The sequence below is a fragment of the Boleophthalmus pectinirostris genome, unplaced genomic scaffold (genome assembly GCF_026225935.1).
Source record: "Boleophthalmus pectinirostris isolate CB_2022bp ecotype Guang Dong unplaced genomic scaffold, ASM2622593v1 HiC_scaffold_9, whole genome shotgun sequence".
NCBI lineage: Eukaryota > Metazoa > Chordata > Actinopteri > Gobiiformes > Gobiidae > Boleophthalmus > Boleophthalmus pectinirostris.
In genome coordinates, this window is record NW_026571541.1 from 18193859 (window position 1) to 18211311 (window position 17453).

The 17453-nt window shown below is 40.0% G+C and overlaps 1 protein-coding gene across 2 annotated transcripts in view; it reads right to left on the reverse strand.

Annotated features, from left to right (window-relative positions):
- Nucleotides 1-17453, reverse strand: part of LOC110162013 (alpha-2-macroglobulin) — a 30659-nt gene that overhangs the window by 1902 nt on the left and 11304 nt on the right. Inside the window, exons 13-32 of one of the 2 annotated variants that reach the window (XM_020926874.2) lie at nt 17165-17228; nt 16822-16967; nt 16195-16344; nt 15142-15348; nt 14756-14840; nt 14418-14550; nt 13024-13249; nt 11903-12029; nt 10881-11002; nt 10594-10645; nt 10407-10490; nt 9545-9721; nt 8933-9014; nt 5203-5359; nt 4399-4473; nt 2170-2335; nt 1497-1693; nt 586-801; nt 236-354; nt 29-119 (exon numbers count right to left, since the gene is read on the reverse strand). In XM_020926874.2, the coding sequence (XP_020782533.2) occupies nt 29-119; nt 236-354; nt 586-801; nt 1497-1693; nt 2170-2335; nt 4399-4473; nt 5203-5359; nt 8933-9014; nt 9545-9721; nt 10407-10490; nt 10594-10645; nt 10881-11002; nt 11903-12029; nt 13024-13249; nt 14418-14550; nt 14756-14840; nt 15142-15348; nt 16195-16344; nt 16822-16967; nt 17165-17228 (2676 nt within the window). Of the gene's footprint in view, nt 1-28; nt 120-235; nt 355-585; nt 802-1496; nt 1694-2169; nt 2336-4398; nt 4474-5202; nt 5360-8932; nt 9015-9544; nt 9722-10406; nt 10491-10593; nt 10646-10880; nt 11003-11902; nt 12030-13023; nt 13250-14417; nt 14551-14595; nt 14841-15141; nt 15349-16194; nt 16345-16821; nt 16968-17164; nt 17229-17453 lie in introns of both variants that reach the window. The other variant, XM_020926873.2, reaches the window with a different exon arrangement.

Sequence of the window (17453 nt, forward strand, 5' to 3'; positions counted from 1 at the left end):
TGGCACATCACTGTAGTAATCTTCTCACCATGTCCAGAGAGCTCTTGTCCAGGACATATCCAGACAAAAGTTTGATGTTAATAATGACCATGTTGGTTTCCTCCCTGCGGCCCTGATATCTGAAAACACAAAACAGCAACAAGTCCTGGGACAAATTTTTGACTTACAACTACATAGAGGCTTGCATAGTATTAGCAAAAGGATATTGAGTTGAATTATAAAAGAAAGAACACACCTGACATGCACAAAGAGGATGAGCTGTGGTCTGCTGACATTACATTTGGACATAGTGGAGGTGGAAATGTTGAATGCAGAGAAGTCCGGGGGAGGAGGGATGTTGTAGTGCATAGAAATCTGTAGATATAACATTAGTTTAACAATGTATTTTTTTTAATATCAGGCTATAACTCTATAACTAGTTGGTTGCCACACTTTTTGTAACATTTTGATAGCTGATGCATTTTTTTAAACATTTGAACTTTGTGATTTGGTCTCTCTTTTAAAAATGGAATATTAATAGTGGCCTCTCTGTCCTCCATTTGAAACACTGACATTATAACATACTAATAATATTCTGATAGTTACCTGAGCTAGTACACAGCCCTGTCCCTCTGCCCTGACCGTGTACTCCCCGGGCACCTCGGGCAGGTTCTCCTCCTGGTACAGAAGTCGATTGGACTGATCCACAGTGAAGTCTGTGCTCAGGCCTCCTAATGATGTCACCTTCACTGCAGTACTGCCCTGCTCACTGTAGGTGGCAGCGGCATACTTGGCCAGTGCTTGGAGAGCCACCACAGTGTCCTGAATAGCCCCAGGGGAAGACAGGAAAAAAAACAGCCATGTTACTAAAACGTTTTAATAAAAAAAAAAACAACTATGTAGTGATTAACATATAAAAGTTAGATCAGATGCCGCCCCAGGTGCATACATTTTCATTTACACAGGCTTGGCACAGTCACACCCCTTATACTTTGCCTGGTTACTTACTGCTTAAAAAAAAAAAATCACTTCTGAAAACAAATGCCTTGGTTTAATTGGAACAGTGCATGTTAAAGGTGCACTGCATAGCAATAACATTTCCATGGAAACAAGCAGGTGGGGGACCCTGTATTAGAAATGTTACGCACCTTGAACATAATGTTATAAAAATAGTGAATTTTTCACACACCAAAGTAATTCAACACAGGAGGGGAAGTGGGTGAAATATCTTGCCCAAGGACACACTGTCAGTATGTACTAGAGACACTGCAGCCCCACAGTTGCACCTGGCATTCCTAGCAGTCTCCCATCCAAGCACTAACCAGGTCCAACCCCACTTAGCTTCCAAAATCAAACAAGATCGGGCATTCTCAAGGTGGTATAACCCATGTTTACACTATTACACTGTTTTTCTATGGTTTGTTGTCTAGAACTAGTGTAGGTAAATAATGTTTTTTATTGTAATTCGCTTGTTTTAGTTTGATTGTAAAATAATATGTTCAACTAAAACGGTTCACCTGTGTAGAGGAGAATCCACCATAGGGGTTCTGTTTCTGTGCGAGCCAGCGGACGATACTGGAACCATAGTCCAGACCAAACTCTGGTAGAGCAGGTCCAGAGAGCAGAGCCAGAAGAACATATGAAGTCATCTCCACCTCCAGAGAGTCCAGGCCTTTATCTGGCGCACCTGCCCTGTCCCAGTACCGTGTCCCACCTGTCATTCAAACAGCACTTCAAACTCAACACAAAAGAAACTTGCCAATTTATTTCTGACTATTCAGTATTAAAATATGTATTATATAATTGTTATTTCCATGTGTGTTTTGTCATATAGTTTAACATGTTCTTTGTTCAAGCTTTTCAAGATATCAATTACAGAAACATAATATGTCTCTTAATACCATACATTTTAGACACAAAGATGACAACCAGGTTTGACTTTCTTTCTTTCAATCTCCAGAACAAATCTTCGTAATATATTATATGAGTAAATTGGATGTTGCAATATTTTCCCAGAATTAACATGTAGACTGGACCCGTTTAGACAAGCACAAAAAAACACCTTGAATTTGACCACTTGGGGCTTAATTAAATTGTCAAAAAGGGATTTGCAGCCATTGTTTTCGGGGCTAAATTCAAATCTTTTTTTTTTATTATGTGCTGCTTTTCAAATGGCTACATTTTTCTCACCTTCCATTTTGGATTTCTGGTGCAGGTATGTGATGAGTTTGGTCCTGGTTTCCTGGTCTCCTGCCAGAGTAAAGGTGTAGGATAGCAGAGCAGTGGTGTACAGGTTATCCATTTGACCTGCTAGTGCCCCCCTTAGGCACACGAGACAGTTCTGCACCATGGGGTCCTGGCCACAGCAAGAAAATATGGGTGTCAAGAACTAGGAGATTATGACACAAGTTGTTTTCCTTAATCATTAGACCTAGGCATCAGTGGTGGAGCATGCCTTTCACACCTAGGCCTTCAGTAGTGCTCTGTCTGAAACAATACACTCCTCAACAACTATTTTATAGTTACATTATACACAGTATAAAGAGCCGAGGAGATTCCGTGCACATAGAAGTGAGGAGAGGGGGGCGCACAGTGCACGGAGAAGAAGTGATTAATAAAGTAATTAAAGGTTCTATAGTACACTTAAAACAGTGCTTCTCAAATAGTGGGGCGCCCCCTGGGGGGGCGCGAGGCTCCGTCAAGGGGGGCGCGTTTGACCTCGGGGAGCATGCTTTTTTATTTTTTTATTTTGATTTTTTTTACTGTCTTAAGGGCCGTTCACACCAAAGCGTCAAAAAACGCCTTGACGCTTCTATTTGGAGCCTTTGCGTTTGAGTTTAGACGCCCCCGACGCGCATCTTTGACGCCGTGGACGAACGGGACAAAAATACTTGACGCGCGTCCGTTGCCCTGGAAACAAGAGCCCGGTCCCGCTCCTTTCCCGAAACAATGTCAGACCAGACTGAGAGAGTGTTTTTAAGACATAAAACATCAGCGGAGGAGATCGGGTCGACGACTGGGGCTTATATATATTTCTACTCCGCTAATGACACTGAATCAGTCCCGGTCTAGTCCTGGTCTAATACCGGTCTGGTCCTGGTCTAATCACGGTCTAGTCCCGGTCTAGTCCTGGTCTAATCACGGTCTAGTCCCGGTCTGGTCCCGGTCTAGTCCCGGTCTAGTCCTGGTCTAATCACGGTCTAGTCCCGGTCTAGTCCTTGTCTAGTCTCGGTCTAGTCTCGGTCTAGTCTCGGTCTAGTCTCGGTCTAGTCTCGGTCTAGTCCTGGTTTAGTCCTGGTCCGGTCCTGGTGTATTCCTCGCGATCGGCTCGGTGATTGTGGCGTATATATTTATTCTCCGCTCATGTTTGTGGTTCTCGTTCTGGTTCTCGGGTTTTTCTTCCTGATAATAACGTCGCTGCGTCTCTGGATACTCGTCCCTGATTGGTTGACGCGGCGCGTCTGACGCGAAAAGTTCAGAATTTTCAACTTCTTGACGCTGACGCCTTGGACGCGCGTCTTGGCCGCTGACGCCAAAACGCTGAAGACGCGCTGCGCTGACGCCAGATTCGCGCCGCGCTGACGCCGAAAACGCGCCGCAAAAACGCAGGACGCTCTAGTCGCGCGTCCACATAGACTTTACATAGAAAGTGGACACTTTGACGCTTTGGTCTGAACGGGCCTTTAGAATAAAGTGCAATTGCACTTCCACTACATTAGGGGGCAGCGGCGCTCTCATTGGCAGAGTGTGCGCAGGGAGCATTCGCTCGGTGGTGTAGGTGTTTTGTTTGCACTGAGCATGCGCGCTTTGCACACAGCACAGAGTTTGAGTATGAAGTGTAGACACGAAGTGTAGCAGACCCTCAAGTGACACCATGAAAAATGGGGGGGGGCGCGAGATGTTTTATTCATCCTAGGGGGGGCATGACAGAAAATAATTGAGAAGCACTGACTTAAAATGACTCATTTGAGCTTTAATCCATATTTCACTGCAGTTAAATGTTATGTTAAAAAGCTGCTCTGTTCCACCTTGTGATGTCATGCAGAGATGGATTTAAATTTTAGTAGAGACTGGCAATTCCAGGTCTGAAATGATCCAAATAATTCTAGTGAAAGTGTATGCAGTTTAAAACACAGTGGAGGACTTCCTGTATTACCATATGACATCACAAGGTGGAACAGAGTGTTTTCTGTTTGAGAGAAGAATTCATTCTAAATATGCAGGGTCCATGTGTTAAACATGTGTGAATGAAACAAAACACAACAGGTCTGTCTGTGATGAGGAAACAACATTATGACAGAGATCAGAAAATAGCTCAATATGAGCCTTTTAAATTAGTGAATGACATTAATTGTACAAGAACATTTGTAAGATAGATTTCTCTGAGTATAACAAAATTACCTGTTCTATATTACTTACGGTCACACCTATATCCAGCTCCAGAAGTGCAGCTGTGATGTAAGCTGTGAGGGACACATCATCACTCACTCCCCCCTAGAAAAGAAAATAAGTCAATTAAAAAAAACAAAAACATGAATACAGTCCTAGATCTCAGTAAGGATAATTGCCCTGAGATCTACATGGTGCCTAACAGTCTTTGAAGTCATGAGGTTGCAGCCTAGATTATATTTCCTTTATAGAGCATTGTTAGTTGGGTCTGGCCAATTATCACAGAGTCTGTGTTGTTTGCCTTTGGGCCTGAGGCGAGGTACTCCAGAGCTCAGTCTTACTCCACTAATTATTCATAACACAATACACAGCAGCATCTAGACAAGCATTTGACAATCTTATTTGAAGCTGTATGAACTGTTGAAATGTATGAAATGTTCAAACCATGAAGAAGGAGGAAGTCTGTATTTAAATTAGTGATGGACAATACCAGTGATTATTGTTTCAGTCTGATACCATGTAATACTATGGCAAGTATCGCAATATCCATCTTCTACCCATCTTTCCTCCACCCCTTTTTGAATTGATCCAAAAATTAAACAGATGTGCAGATAAACTACAATATAATCAGTATATTAAGTAATAATGATTAAAAAGCTTTTATTTTTATTTTATATATTATTTTATTTATCTCACGCACAGCGACACCAAATGCTGCTTTTACTATAAACTCAATAGAGGAAAACAAAATGTACTCATTAAGTCGAGTACCCCACCTCTAAGACACCCAAAATAAAATAGAAACATACAATAATTAAAAACGAGCCATTGTACCTTCATGCCATTATGAAAAAGTTTGCCGACAGACGTGATGCACCCATTTGGCCTCTGGTGACGTGCGAGCCAGTTCTTTGCCTCGTCAATGTGCTTTGGTTGGACAAAAATGTATGGCCGAGCTCCTCCAAAGGATTTCATCACAAATGTGGTCAGCCTGAGAAGACACACACGTGGAATCCACAATCAATACTTTTTCAATAATGGGGTATTATTGAAAAAATACACATAAAAAAAAAAGTAGTAGTAGTCGAAACGCGTTGGCGTGACTATTAATAAATTCACCGCAAATGAGAGTGCCGCTGCCATCCTTTTTTTCTATTTTATAAAAAATTGTATGTTGTTTCAAAAAAGGAAAAAAAATGGTTTCATTTGATTTATTTCTCTATATTTGACTGGCAATGCTCCTTGGTCCATCTCCCTCCTGATTTGTTACATATATTTTACAGTAAACATTTTTAAAGGTGCAGTCACTGTGTGTGTGTGTGTGCGCGCGTGTGTATATATATATATATATATATATATATATATATTAGGGCTGGGCAAAAATAAAAAAAATTAATCGCATGTTATACGCAAAACCAATTAATGAATTAAAAAGTAGAGTATAGTGACTTTTATTGGAAAGCCATACATTTGTTGTGCAAACAGCATTTCTTTCACAGGGGAACCCTCAGAGCCTTCAAGGTGTTCAGGGAAGGCTGAAGAAAAAATATTGAATGGATGTCTGTACTACTAATATATTTATTGAATATTTTTTATGCTGTGAGTAATGAACACTACGGAGGCTCGGGCCCGTTGCATCTCACGTGGTCAGGAAAAAGTGAAAAAAGTGTCAAGAAAAGACGTCAAACTTAAAGAAACGCTCGCGGTGGACTTTTTCAAAATAAAAGCCAGTGAGAAACAGACGTTTACAATAAAATAAATAAATAAATAATAAAAACTGCGTTAACGGCGTTAAAATAATTGTTGGCGTTGATGACTTAATTAGTTAACGCAAAGTTAACGCAAAGTTAACGCGTTAACGTGCCCGGCCCTAATATATATATATATATATTTACATATATACATACACACGTACATACATACATATATACATACACACACACACGCGCATACATATATGTCCATCCATTGTCTTATCCGGGGCCGGGTCGTGGGGGCTGCAGTCTAAGCAGTGACTCCCAGATTTTCTTCACCCCAGACATTTCGGAAATGGGAGGCCCCAAGGTGTTCCCAGGACAGGTGTTCCCAGGTGTTCACAGGCCAGCCAAGAGACATATCCTCCAAGCATGTCCCGGGTCTTCCTTGGGGCCTCCTTCTGGTGGGATGTGCCAAAAACAACTCCCGAGGGAGGCACCCAGGAGGCATCAGGAACAGATGCCCAAGCCACCTCAACTGGCTCCTCTCGACATGAAGGAGCAGCGGCTCGATTCTGAGCTCCTCCTGTGTGACTGAGCTCCTCACCCTATCTCTACTGTAAGGGAGCAACCAGCCACCCTGTGGAGGAAACTCATTTTGACCACTTTCGGTCATTACCCAAAGCTTATGACCATATGTGAGGATAGGAACATAGATTGACCGGTAAATTGAGAGCATTACCTTTCAGCTTAGCCCCCTCTTTACCATAGCAGTCCGGTACAGCGATTGCATCACTGTAACCACTGCACTGATCTGTCTGACAAGTTCCATCCTCCCCTCATTCATGAATAAGACCCTGAGATACTTCAGCTCCTCCACCCACCCGTAGAGGACAAGCCACCTTTTTCCGGTTGAGAACCATGATCTCAGAGGAGCTGATTTTCATCCCTGCCACTTCACACTTGGCTACAAACCGCCCCAGTGCACATTGCAGGTCCTGGCTTGATGGAATCAACAGGACAACATCATCTGCAAACAGCAGAGATGAGATCCTGTGGTCCCCAAACCGGACCCCCTCTGGGCTCTGGCTGCACCTAGAAATTCTGTCCTTAAATACAATGAACAGAACCGGTGACAAAGGGCAGCCCTAGCAGAGTCCAACATGCACTGGGAATAGGTCTGACTTACTGCTGGCAATGTGAACACGGCTCCTGCTCCAGTCAGACCCCATACTCCCAGAGCACCCCCTACAGTAAATCGCGAGGGACATGGTCGAATGCGTTCTCCAGATCCACAAAGCACATGTGGACTGGTTGGGCAAACTTCCATGAACCCTCGAGCACCTGATGGAGAGTATACAGCTGGTCGAGTGTTCCGTGGTCAGGATGAAATACGCACTGCTCCTCCTGAATATGAGGTGCGACTATTGACTATTCGGATTCTCACCCTGGAATAGATTATTAAAGAATAAAATATATAAATGGCTCCGCATTCCAAACAGGAAGTGAGCAAGGGGCATTTCCAGTCCATCAACTTTCCATTGAAAAATTGTCAACCCTCTCCCTGTAATTGCTGCAGTAAGCCTTGTCAATTTGGTCTTATAATGTTTGTGTTAACCTGTTCTACATGATCCTGGTGTTTTTATTTTGTTATTTTGTCCATAAATAAATTCCTATTCCTAATCTGTAATTTGGCTCCAAATTGGAATGTTCCACAGTATGGCATTAAATTATCCAGCCATGGAGACAAGCAAGTGATTTCGGCAGGCCAAAACCATACAGGCCAAATAATAATAATGTATAATTGAATACGTGCAAGACAGATAAGGTAAACATAAAAGGTAAACAAAAAAGTAGGCGGGAAAGTTACATAATATACCTTTAAACAAAGATTATGATATTTTATCTCCAAGCTACTTTCAATAATAAACCCAATGTAAATGCTTTCTGAATACTTCCATTGTCTTTTCTAAACAAACAACACTATGTTTGGCAAGTTGGACAATCCTTGGTTCACACACACCTACACAGCTCTGTTACCTGCCAAACTGCCCAGTGGTGTCTAATAAAGAGCAGAGGGGTAGATAATTCCCCCGGGGGCTGCAATTTTAAGCCTATTCAATTCAAATATTCACATTTTGGCAGCGCTTTTGGATGTATTAAGATGTGTGCTGGTGCCAGACAGCAGTGGGGAAACCATTCTTTTTCTCCGATCAAAAAAGTGTGAGATTAAAAGCTGAAAATACACACAGCGCTGCCCTAAATAAATGCTTTTAAATGTTGGGTAACAAATGATGCAACAAATACAAGTTATGCCATCAGAAATATACCTCATTCTCTATTTGTGTTCTAAACTGTGTAGACCAAAGATTGCTGAACATTTATGTGTAGTTTTAGGCACTAATATGAACAAATGCAGTGACAACACTTTGTAAGGTGTAAAGTATTTACATCAGATGCCCTTCTTATATAGTATAGCTATACTGGTTTGTGAAATCCTGATCTTGTCAGATCTCAGAAGCTAAGCAAGTTTGGGCTTAGTTAGTATTTGGATGGGAGATGCTGGGAATACCAGGGGCCACAGCAAGGTGCCAGTGGCAAAAAACTGTTATTGTGTCCTTAGGCAAGACACTTCACACACATTGCCTAGTAAGAATGTGCTGTGTGAGGTTGTAGGGGCCGATGGCACAGATAGACACAAGAACAGTAACATGCCACCATTAAGTATGTGCAGTGATTATTTAATGCATGAAGCTGAAACTGAAACATGAAAAGATGTTATATAAAACTAATGCTATAAACATTATTATTATGATCATTAGTAATTATTGGCTGTTAGGATGTTTTTTGGAGTTGGTTAATTTACTGACCATGTGTTTCCAGACTGGTCAGACTTTCCAAAGGCACTGTATGAACCATCATCATGTTTGTAGGTGAGTTCCCTCTGATATCCTGCAAAAGATAGATGAAAATAAATATTAACTAACAAATTAGAAAAAGCTTGCATTAAAAATAAATTCACTTTTTATGCGGCAAACCTACACTGTTACAGCTGTGACTACCTAAAATCATAGATGGTATAAAGAAGTGGACAAAGGGAGTGTGACATCACCCATAGCATTCAGCTCTAGTCAAATGAAGCTGACAATACTAGCAGTTATAGGGTGAATTTGGAGCCAAGCCTAGGAAAAGGAATTGATTTATGGATAAAACAGCAAAATAAAAACAGCAGAATCATGTAGAGCGGATTAATACAAACATTTTAAGAACAAAATAATGAGGCTCACAGCAGCAGCAGCTTTTCAGTGTAAAGTCAATTGGAATCAATGTAGCCGGAAGCACGCCCAAGCACACTTCCTATTTGGAATGCAGTGGCTAGTGGGTTAGCGATTTACATTTATATATATACAGTCTATGCCTAAAATGTGCTTTTTGTGCATTAAAAAGTAAGAACAAAAAATAAAATTATATGGGCCAGTGACCTGACTGTAGGAATTCAGTAGCTCTGTCCAGTATATCCTTGGTGAGTTGTCCTGTGCTCTTCAGATAGTTCAGGATGAAAATGTTTGGGGCAAACAGCACCATGTTCTGCTCCCCACAGCCGTACGGCATGGCCAGCAATTTGTCCAGGTTCTTCATGGCTCTCCCCATTAGATCACCTACAAATTGAATGACCACAACATTAGCTTACTTTTAAAGGTCCAATAATACGCTAAATTGACTCTTGTGAGCTTTAAGCCTTGTTAGAAAATTGTCCTCATCAAAACATACCTGGAGGTGTTTTGTTTAATTCACGCATGTTTAAAGATGTAGACAGACTAATAAAACAGTATTACACAAAGCTCAAAATGCTCTGTCCCACCTTGTGATGACATGTAATGGTAGTTTTCAATACTAACAGCTGCCCTTTGTTCAGTAAAGATTGGAAATTCCAGGACTAAAGTTATACAAATGATTGTAGTGAAGGTGTAGGTAGTTTAAAAACAGTGGAACACTTCCTATATCACCACATGACATCACAAGGTAGAACAGAGTGTTTTTTGTAGACAAGAACTCAGCAAAGCATAACTCTAGGCATGTGAAGAATCCCTCAGTCGTCCAGGTAGAATTCATGGCGAGGAAAAAATTCAGTTTGTCGACTGCAGCTTGGACGAGCTGCGAAATGTCTTCAACCAAACTAACTTTTGTCCGGTCGATAAACTGAATTTTGTTGTTTTCTCATCAAAAACATGCTAGGCATGTTTTTGATGAGAAAACAACATTATAGCATATATCATAAAATAATGCAATTTGAGCCCTTTAAGAGATATTAAAACACAGGGAGGTAAATGTGGAGCTACAAACCCAGAACGGAGACTGTGGCTCGAGCTGATCCAGCAACAAACATCTCAGGCATCAGGAGGGAGATTTTCTTCTCCACTGGACCCTCTACAACAAGACATATAGTATACAGTGAATACACAATACAGAACAATAGAGTATTATGGTCCACAAAGTATTTAGCGAAAGAAAGATTAAGATGAAAACTCACCTGCAGGACACAACAGTGCATTGTGGCTCACCATCTGTGGTGTTCCTTCAGCCTGGAGAAAAAAAATTAAATCATTATTAATGTTTAAAACTTAATATTCAAACTGAGAACTTTAAAATAAATCAGAAAGAAGATGGAGGTCAAAGTGTATAACTCTATCATTTATTTCATTTAATGATTTGTGAATAAATTCTGTTTGCCATAGTTTGATTGTCATCTCAATGTGTTTCCAGAATATAATTCATTATGGTCTTGAGCCTTGTTTCTGTACAGTAGTGTGCACTGACCTGCACCAGTAGTGTGCGGACCACCGTATCGATCTGGCCCATCTCGGGGACAGTGGCAACCTCGTTCCCACACAGGAGGTCAGTCTTTAGGGCCTCTGCACTGACCCGCAGGCTCACCTCACCTGTGGACCATGGCCGAATGATTACTTCCACTGTCACATTCTGAGCACCAGTCCCCCTTATGTCCCATCATGTGGACCTCCTCATGTGGACCTCCTCTGTCCCAGCTGCTGACTGTCCCCCTCCTGGTCCCAGCCATTTCTCCCTCCCCAGTCTCAGCTCATCGGGCTCATTAATCCCCATTTGTCGCCTTATTATTGGGCTCCCCCCTCAGCGCCTTCAGTCATCTCACACAGAGGACGAGTACAGATGGGCCCTGGGGGAGAGCTTTCCTGCTGTTTCGTCAGAGAGAATACCTGACTTGTTAGTACAAGTGATTGTCAGCAGAGCCGTGAGGGGCGTTAGAGGAGCCTGTTCTCATCCCACTGATGGAGGCTGATGGAGCTCACACCATTAAGAACAACTGTTTCACTTTTACATGGCCCGCAGCACACCCAGCTGTCAGGGGCTTATAATGAAGGGTAATTAGTTTCTTCTATCTCCCGTTTGTCACTAAGAGCCACACAAAAACTGCTAATCCAAATTCAATCATTCAAGACTTAGGCCATGCTATTACATGATAATAAAAAAAATTATATATATGGTTGATAAACCCAGCTGAATCAATTTAGTTATTTTAATCAAAATACATGCTTCTGATTACAAGAAATTATTTTGAAAAAGTATTATACAGATAAGCCTGAAAGTGTCTTAAAATTTTGCATTTAATCAATAAAATCTGACAGAATGTCTGAATCTCATTATTCCTCCTTTATGGCTATTTTAATTTTAAATCTAATGATTTTAAATCAGTTTTGTGTAAGAGTAATGAACAGATTTTTGTCTTGTCAAATTTTCTTAACACACAAACCTAAAAATTTAAGGTTTATAAAGCATATAAATTAATACAAACAAGCTCTTACCCAGAGTGGTTGGCGTGACGACCCAGGAGAAGGTGGAGCTCTCCTCGCCGCACAGACACACAGTGTACTGGCAACTGTCACAGGGCTTAAAGGTGAAGTGGTCTGATTCAGCCAATGTCACCTTCACCTAGAAATCACAATCACAACTAGCACAATTTATTTTAATTTTGTTACTTTATTACAATGTACATCAATTCTGACAACTATCATATCATTTTTGCACTGTTTTTCCGAATAACCTCTTATATCTCGTAGCTGAGATATATTTTTACTTATATATATATATATGTTTACTGGTCTATAATTATGCTTTATTTGAGATCAGCAAACCTATTTTTGCTACTTATTTCGAATTTATTATTACTATTATTATTATTTCTCTTTGTTATTATAGTATATTGTGATGTTGTAGCTACAATGTCCAAATAACTTCCCTTGTAGGTCTATAGTTTTTCAAAATCTAAGTACTGTATCACTTTTGAGTACTGTATACAGTGTAGCTCTAAATAATAATATTTTAATTTTCATGTATTTTTATCTTAAAAAATAAAAACATTCACTTCCACTTTAAAAACACAGAAACAGACAGTAGCCTGCCCACTACATCACCATCAGACTATGTTGTCGATGCAGCAGCCACTTGCAAGACAAAAACAATTACAGGCTAGGTCACTTTATAGTCGCTGGCTTTTATTTACACTTCATTATTTTTTACATTATTTAACCTTATGTGTATCATTTGAGTATGATTTAAAAAAAATTAAATTATTGGGGTAATGGGTAGGTCTGTCACGATAAAGTACTAAAGTGTTTCATTCTGCTATTTATTTATTGTAGTTTATGATTTTTATATGATTATTATAGTTTTTGTGGTTTAAATTTGCTCTTGGGTTATTATGTCAAAAGGCATAAATTAGTTTCAATATTATAATTTCTCGTCAAAATTTACTTCAGTAATGTATCGCACTTCAAAATATGTTATTGTGACATGTCTAGCTATGGGTGAGGATTTGCGATAAGTGCTATAGTATATTCTGAGCTATTACGATTTCATCAAATGCAGAAAAATACACAATCACTAAACATGCATAAATCACAAGATAATAAGCAAGTGATTGTACCATGATGCACTTGGAGAGGTAGTTGAAGACAGTGGCTTTCAGCGTAAACACCTCTCCTCTGATGACGGAGTAGGGCAAAGTGAGACTCACGAAGAATGGTTGGAAAGCAGTTAGGGCTGTGTTTGGGGCGATGCCAAGTCCCACCGAGGACACACAGAACGCATTTGCTGCCCATTTAGTAATGGTGTCTGGGACAGTTTTCTCCACATTCACCGAGCCACTGGGGCTGTACAAAATATATATGGACAACAAAAGTCTGCATATAATAATAATACATATATAATAATATATAGAAAAAAGTATTATTATATTATTATATGTAAAAGAGGTTTGGAGAGGTTACTAGCAAAGTTAGGATGTCAAGACAATTTGGTTATTTAATTATTGTGAAAAAAATTCATGTGAAATTATAAGAAGAACTATTTATTGTGTCCCTTGTAAAAGCAATAACAATTCATTTCAGTCTGTTCTGTGTTTAAGTGTAAATTGAAGGTGCACTGTCTAACTTTCTGGTGAAAGGTCTGCCACCTCCCTGTCTTCATGGAGATGTTACTGCTTTGTCTTGACCACCCCACAGTATGGCATTAAACCATAGACTGTAAAGAAGTGAACTCAGCGAGTGTGACGTTGCATATAGCATTCAGCGCCGCTCAAATGAGGCTCGCAATTCTAACAGTTACAGGAGCAAATCTGGAGCCAGGCTCTATGCTAATGAAAAGGATTATTTTGATGGACAAAATAGCGAAAAAAAAAATCTGGATCATGTAAAGCGATCAATTTCCATAGAGACAAGCCCGCAATGCCTCCAGGCAAAGTTACTGGTCAAATTTGTGAGGAGGTGAACTCACTCACTGTAGGAATGTATGTTTTTCATAGTTTTTTGGAGCAGTAAAACATCTGTAATTGAATAAATTAAGGTGAGTTTAATGCCATACCGTGAAACCTTCCAGACAAAGCAAAAATATCTCTCCCCTACCAGAAAATGTACACAGTCTACCTTTGAGTAACATTAACTGAACTTATTTTTGAGTCTGATTTCATGATGCTGGTCTCAAACTATAGGAAGTGAATTAAGTATTGCACTCTTGTTTGGTCATCCTGTCAGTAATTGTATAATTGTGATGTTTCTTCTTACAATATTAACAATATAACAATATAACACTAAAAATCTACATCGTGGCATCCATATGAAGCAGCTATTCCAAAAGTATTTGGCACTACGGTCCCAAATCCCACTAACCCTAACCCACAGAGCCCCCCAACAATAACAGTCCATTCTAAAAAGAATGAAAAAAGAAAAAGTACTAACCACCATTAGTGATTTCAAAACCCGTTATACTTTAAAATACAAGAATTCATGTTTTCTTTCTCTTTTAATTATATCAGATTATTACCCGACAGACACCAGGTCCCAGATCCATGTTTCTGGGAAGAAAGTCCTGACGGTCTCCTTCTTTTGCTCGTTGTCCTTAGTGAGGAACTCGCCCATTGTGTTAAAGGCCATGGGGACTGGAGAATCTACCACATCTAAGAATACATAAATAAGAAAACAGCATTAGCACAAACACTTACCCGACTGAGACCAGCTCCCAAATCCAGGTTTCGGGGAAGTATGTTCTAATGGTCTCTTTGGTCTCTGAGGTCTCTTTGGTCTCTGTGGTCTCTTTGCTCTGTTTCACTTCTATCACTAAGTCCACCTGTGAAGCTGCATTTTCATCATAATCGTATGTACCATCGTAGAACATATCGTACAGTCGGTCGTGGCAGTTATAGGGTTTCTTCACATCAGAGTTGGTCACAATCTTGATTCCTATTTCCTAGAAAAAACAAGATTCAAAATTCAGAATGATTTATACATTTTAATGCAGTTTGGCTAACACTTTGGCTGACAGATCACCTGTCTTCTCCCCAGTACCACTAGAAAATTTGAGCAAAATTGTGTTTTGTATGTATTTTGGTTGAACCTATGGGCAGGTAAAACAATTTTTTTGATTGCTTTGGACTTTCTCAAAATTTTTTATAATTTTTTTAAATACATTTTTAAAATTTGTATTTGTCACTCAATATAATTCAGTATAACTCTAAACCCTGTTATGAGTAGCTGTGAGGACATATTACTTTAAAGATGCTGTAGACATCATCCTTGTGATGGACAGGTCCAAAATATGAGGAACGTTTCCTGCGTCTGTCTCCCTGCACCGGCACCTCAATCTCTGGGTCCCCCAGCACTTCCGGCATGGGCACTGGGAAACACGGGTACGGCTCATGGTCCTCTGCCTCATATGGATAACCAGACAGCTTCTGGAAGGGCAGCTGGTCGTACACCTGAGAAAAACAAGACATTACTGATAGAAGAAAGGTAAAGAAATTATTAAACATTTGCTGATTGAAAATGTTACATATTAAAGGTGCACTATGTAACTTTTTGGCTATATATAATATATATATATATATATATATATATATATATATATATATATATATATGTTTTTTGTGCATTCATAAATAAATTTCCAACTTGTCAACATGCAGGCCTAATTGAGGCTACTTTTAACATCACTGAACATCAGTAGGACATGAGGACTAAACCAGGACTAAACCAGGTCTAAATCAGGTCTAAACCAGGACTAAACCAGGTCTAAACCAGTACTAAACCAGGACTAAAGCAGGACTAAAGCAGGACAAAAGCAGGACTAATCTTGGACTTGAGAGAGAGAGGGGGAGAACCCCGAGCCCGAGGAACAGGGTGCCCACAAAGCGCGATCGGGTGACAGCTGCGCTTAGCTGCGTGAGGCACGGAGCTCTGCACTAGTCCTTTCGCCAGCAGTCACCCCGACGGTCTACGCGGGTGCACCTATGGGCCCGTCCTGACACTCAGTCCTGTTCAGCTCTGGTTTAGTCCTGGTTTAGTCCTATTTTAGTCCTAGTTCAGTCCTGGTTTAATCGTGGGATCAGTCTTGGTTTAGTCCGCATGTGTCGTGCCCCCAGTGGCTCTTTGGTTTGGTTCGGGCTTCACCTATTGAAAACTGCTGAATAGGACAATACAGGTTCACCTAAATTACAATCACCTCATGTCTGAGATAAATGCAATGTGTCTCAGCTCTCAATATTTTAGATGAAATCTAAAAAAATAATTGTCTTGAAAATGTATAAAAGGATAGGATGTCATACATAGTCCACAGTGAGCTCTACTCCAGACTTGAGCAGGAGGACACTTTGGTCAATGGCTCGGACTGAGCACAGAGAGTTGGGATGAGCCTGCAATGTCAGGGTGGTCTTCTCTGCTGGAAGCTGCTGAAGAGATGCAAACTTCAGGGAAACCTGTTGGGGGAGGGCAGGGAGGGATGGGGGGATTGTTCAGAAAGTCAAATCTTTAGGCAACTGAAAAACCTTAAATTTAATTAAATGCATACAGTTAGGCCTGTCACGACAGACAAATTTGAAGGAAGATCTATGCTGAAGTAAATATAGATGATAAATGATAATATTGAAACTCATTTATTCTCCTGACACAAAAACCTAAGAGCAAAATTATGCTACTTAAATAACAGAAAGAAACATATAAATCCTTAATTTGTATCTACAATGTGTAATTTATTCAACCCCGCTACAACTCAAATATTATTATAGTATGGAAAAATAAGAAAAATTCCAACACTTCTAGTACAGAGAAAAAGTATTCATGATAAATACTGACCCCCAAAAAACTGTTCCATCTGTTATGTATAGAATGATAATTCAATATAGTAATTATCAAGACAGGCCTGCCTGCAGCGTTTTCAGGTGTAGTTCTTATACCTTGTTACTGAGACACAGCTGAACAGGGAAGTCCTTACTGTCCGCCACAGCCTCTCCACTGGGCATCACTGTATACACGAGCACCTGAGCCATGGGTGCCAACTTGACCACCTGACGCAAGGGTATGGTCAACACCCCTTTGTTCACTGGAAAAAAAGACACAGCTAATAATTATTATAGTTACACTTTGTACAGGCATACATTTAGTCATAATTAAGCATTTGGAAAAGGTACATACAAGTTAACACATGTAAATATGTAAATCAATAGGATAAACTTTCTGGAAATGACTTTGAATAAATTCATTTGCCCTTGTCATTCTTTAAAATTCAAAATAATTTACCCATATCTTTTTTAACAGCCTCAGATATACGGTCATGCTGGACAATTGAGCCTTTGGACATCACCTGAAAAACGGCATAAACAAGAGGAGCTTTTTGTGTCTTTATAGGTGTTTGTCATTCAACAAAAATTGATTTCCATAAAATAATTCCCAATTACATAAAACAAAGATATCTAAAGAAACTGCTTATGTTCAAATGGTAAAGCTGCATTCGTTCAGATGGTGGTGTCAAAAAAATTCCTCTAGTTGGACGCATTTGCATTTGAGGGCAGATGCTTGAAACTCATAA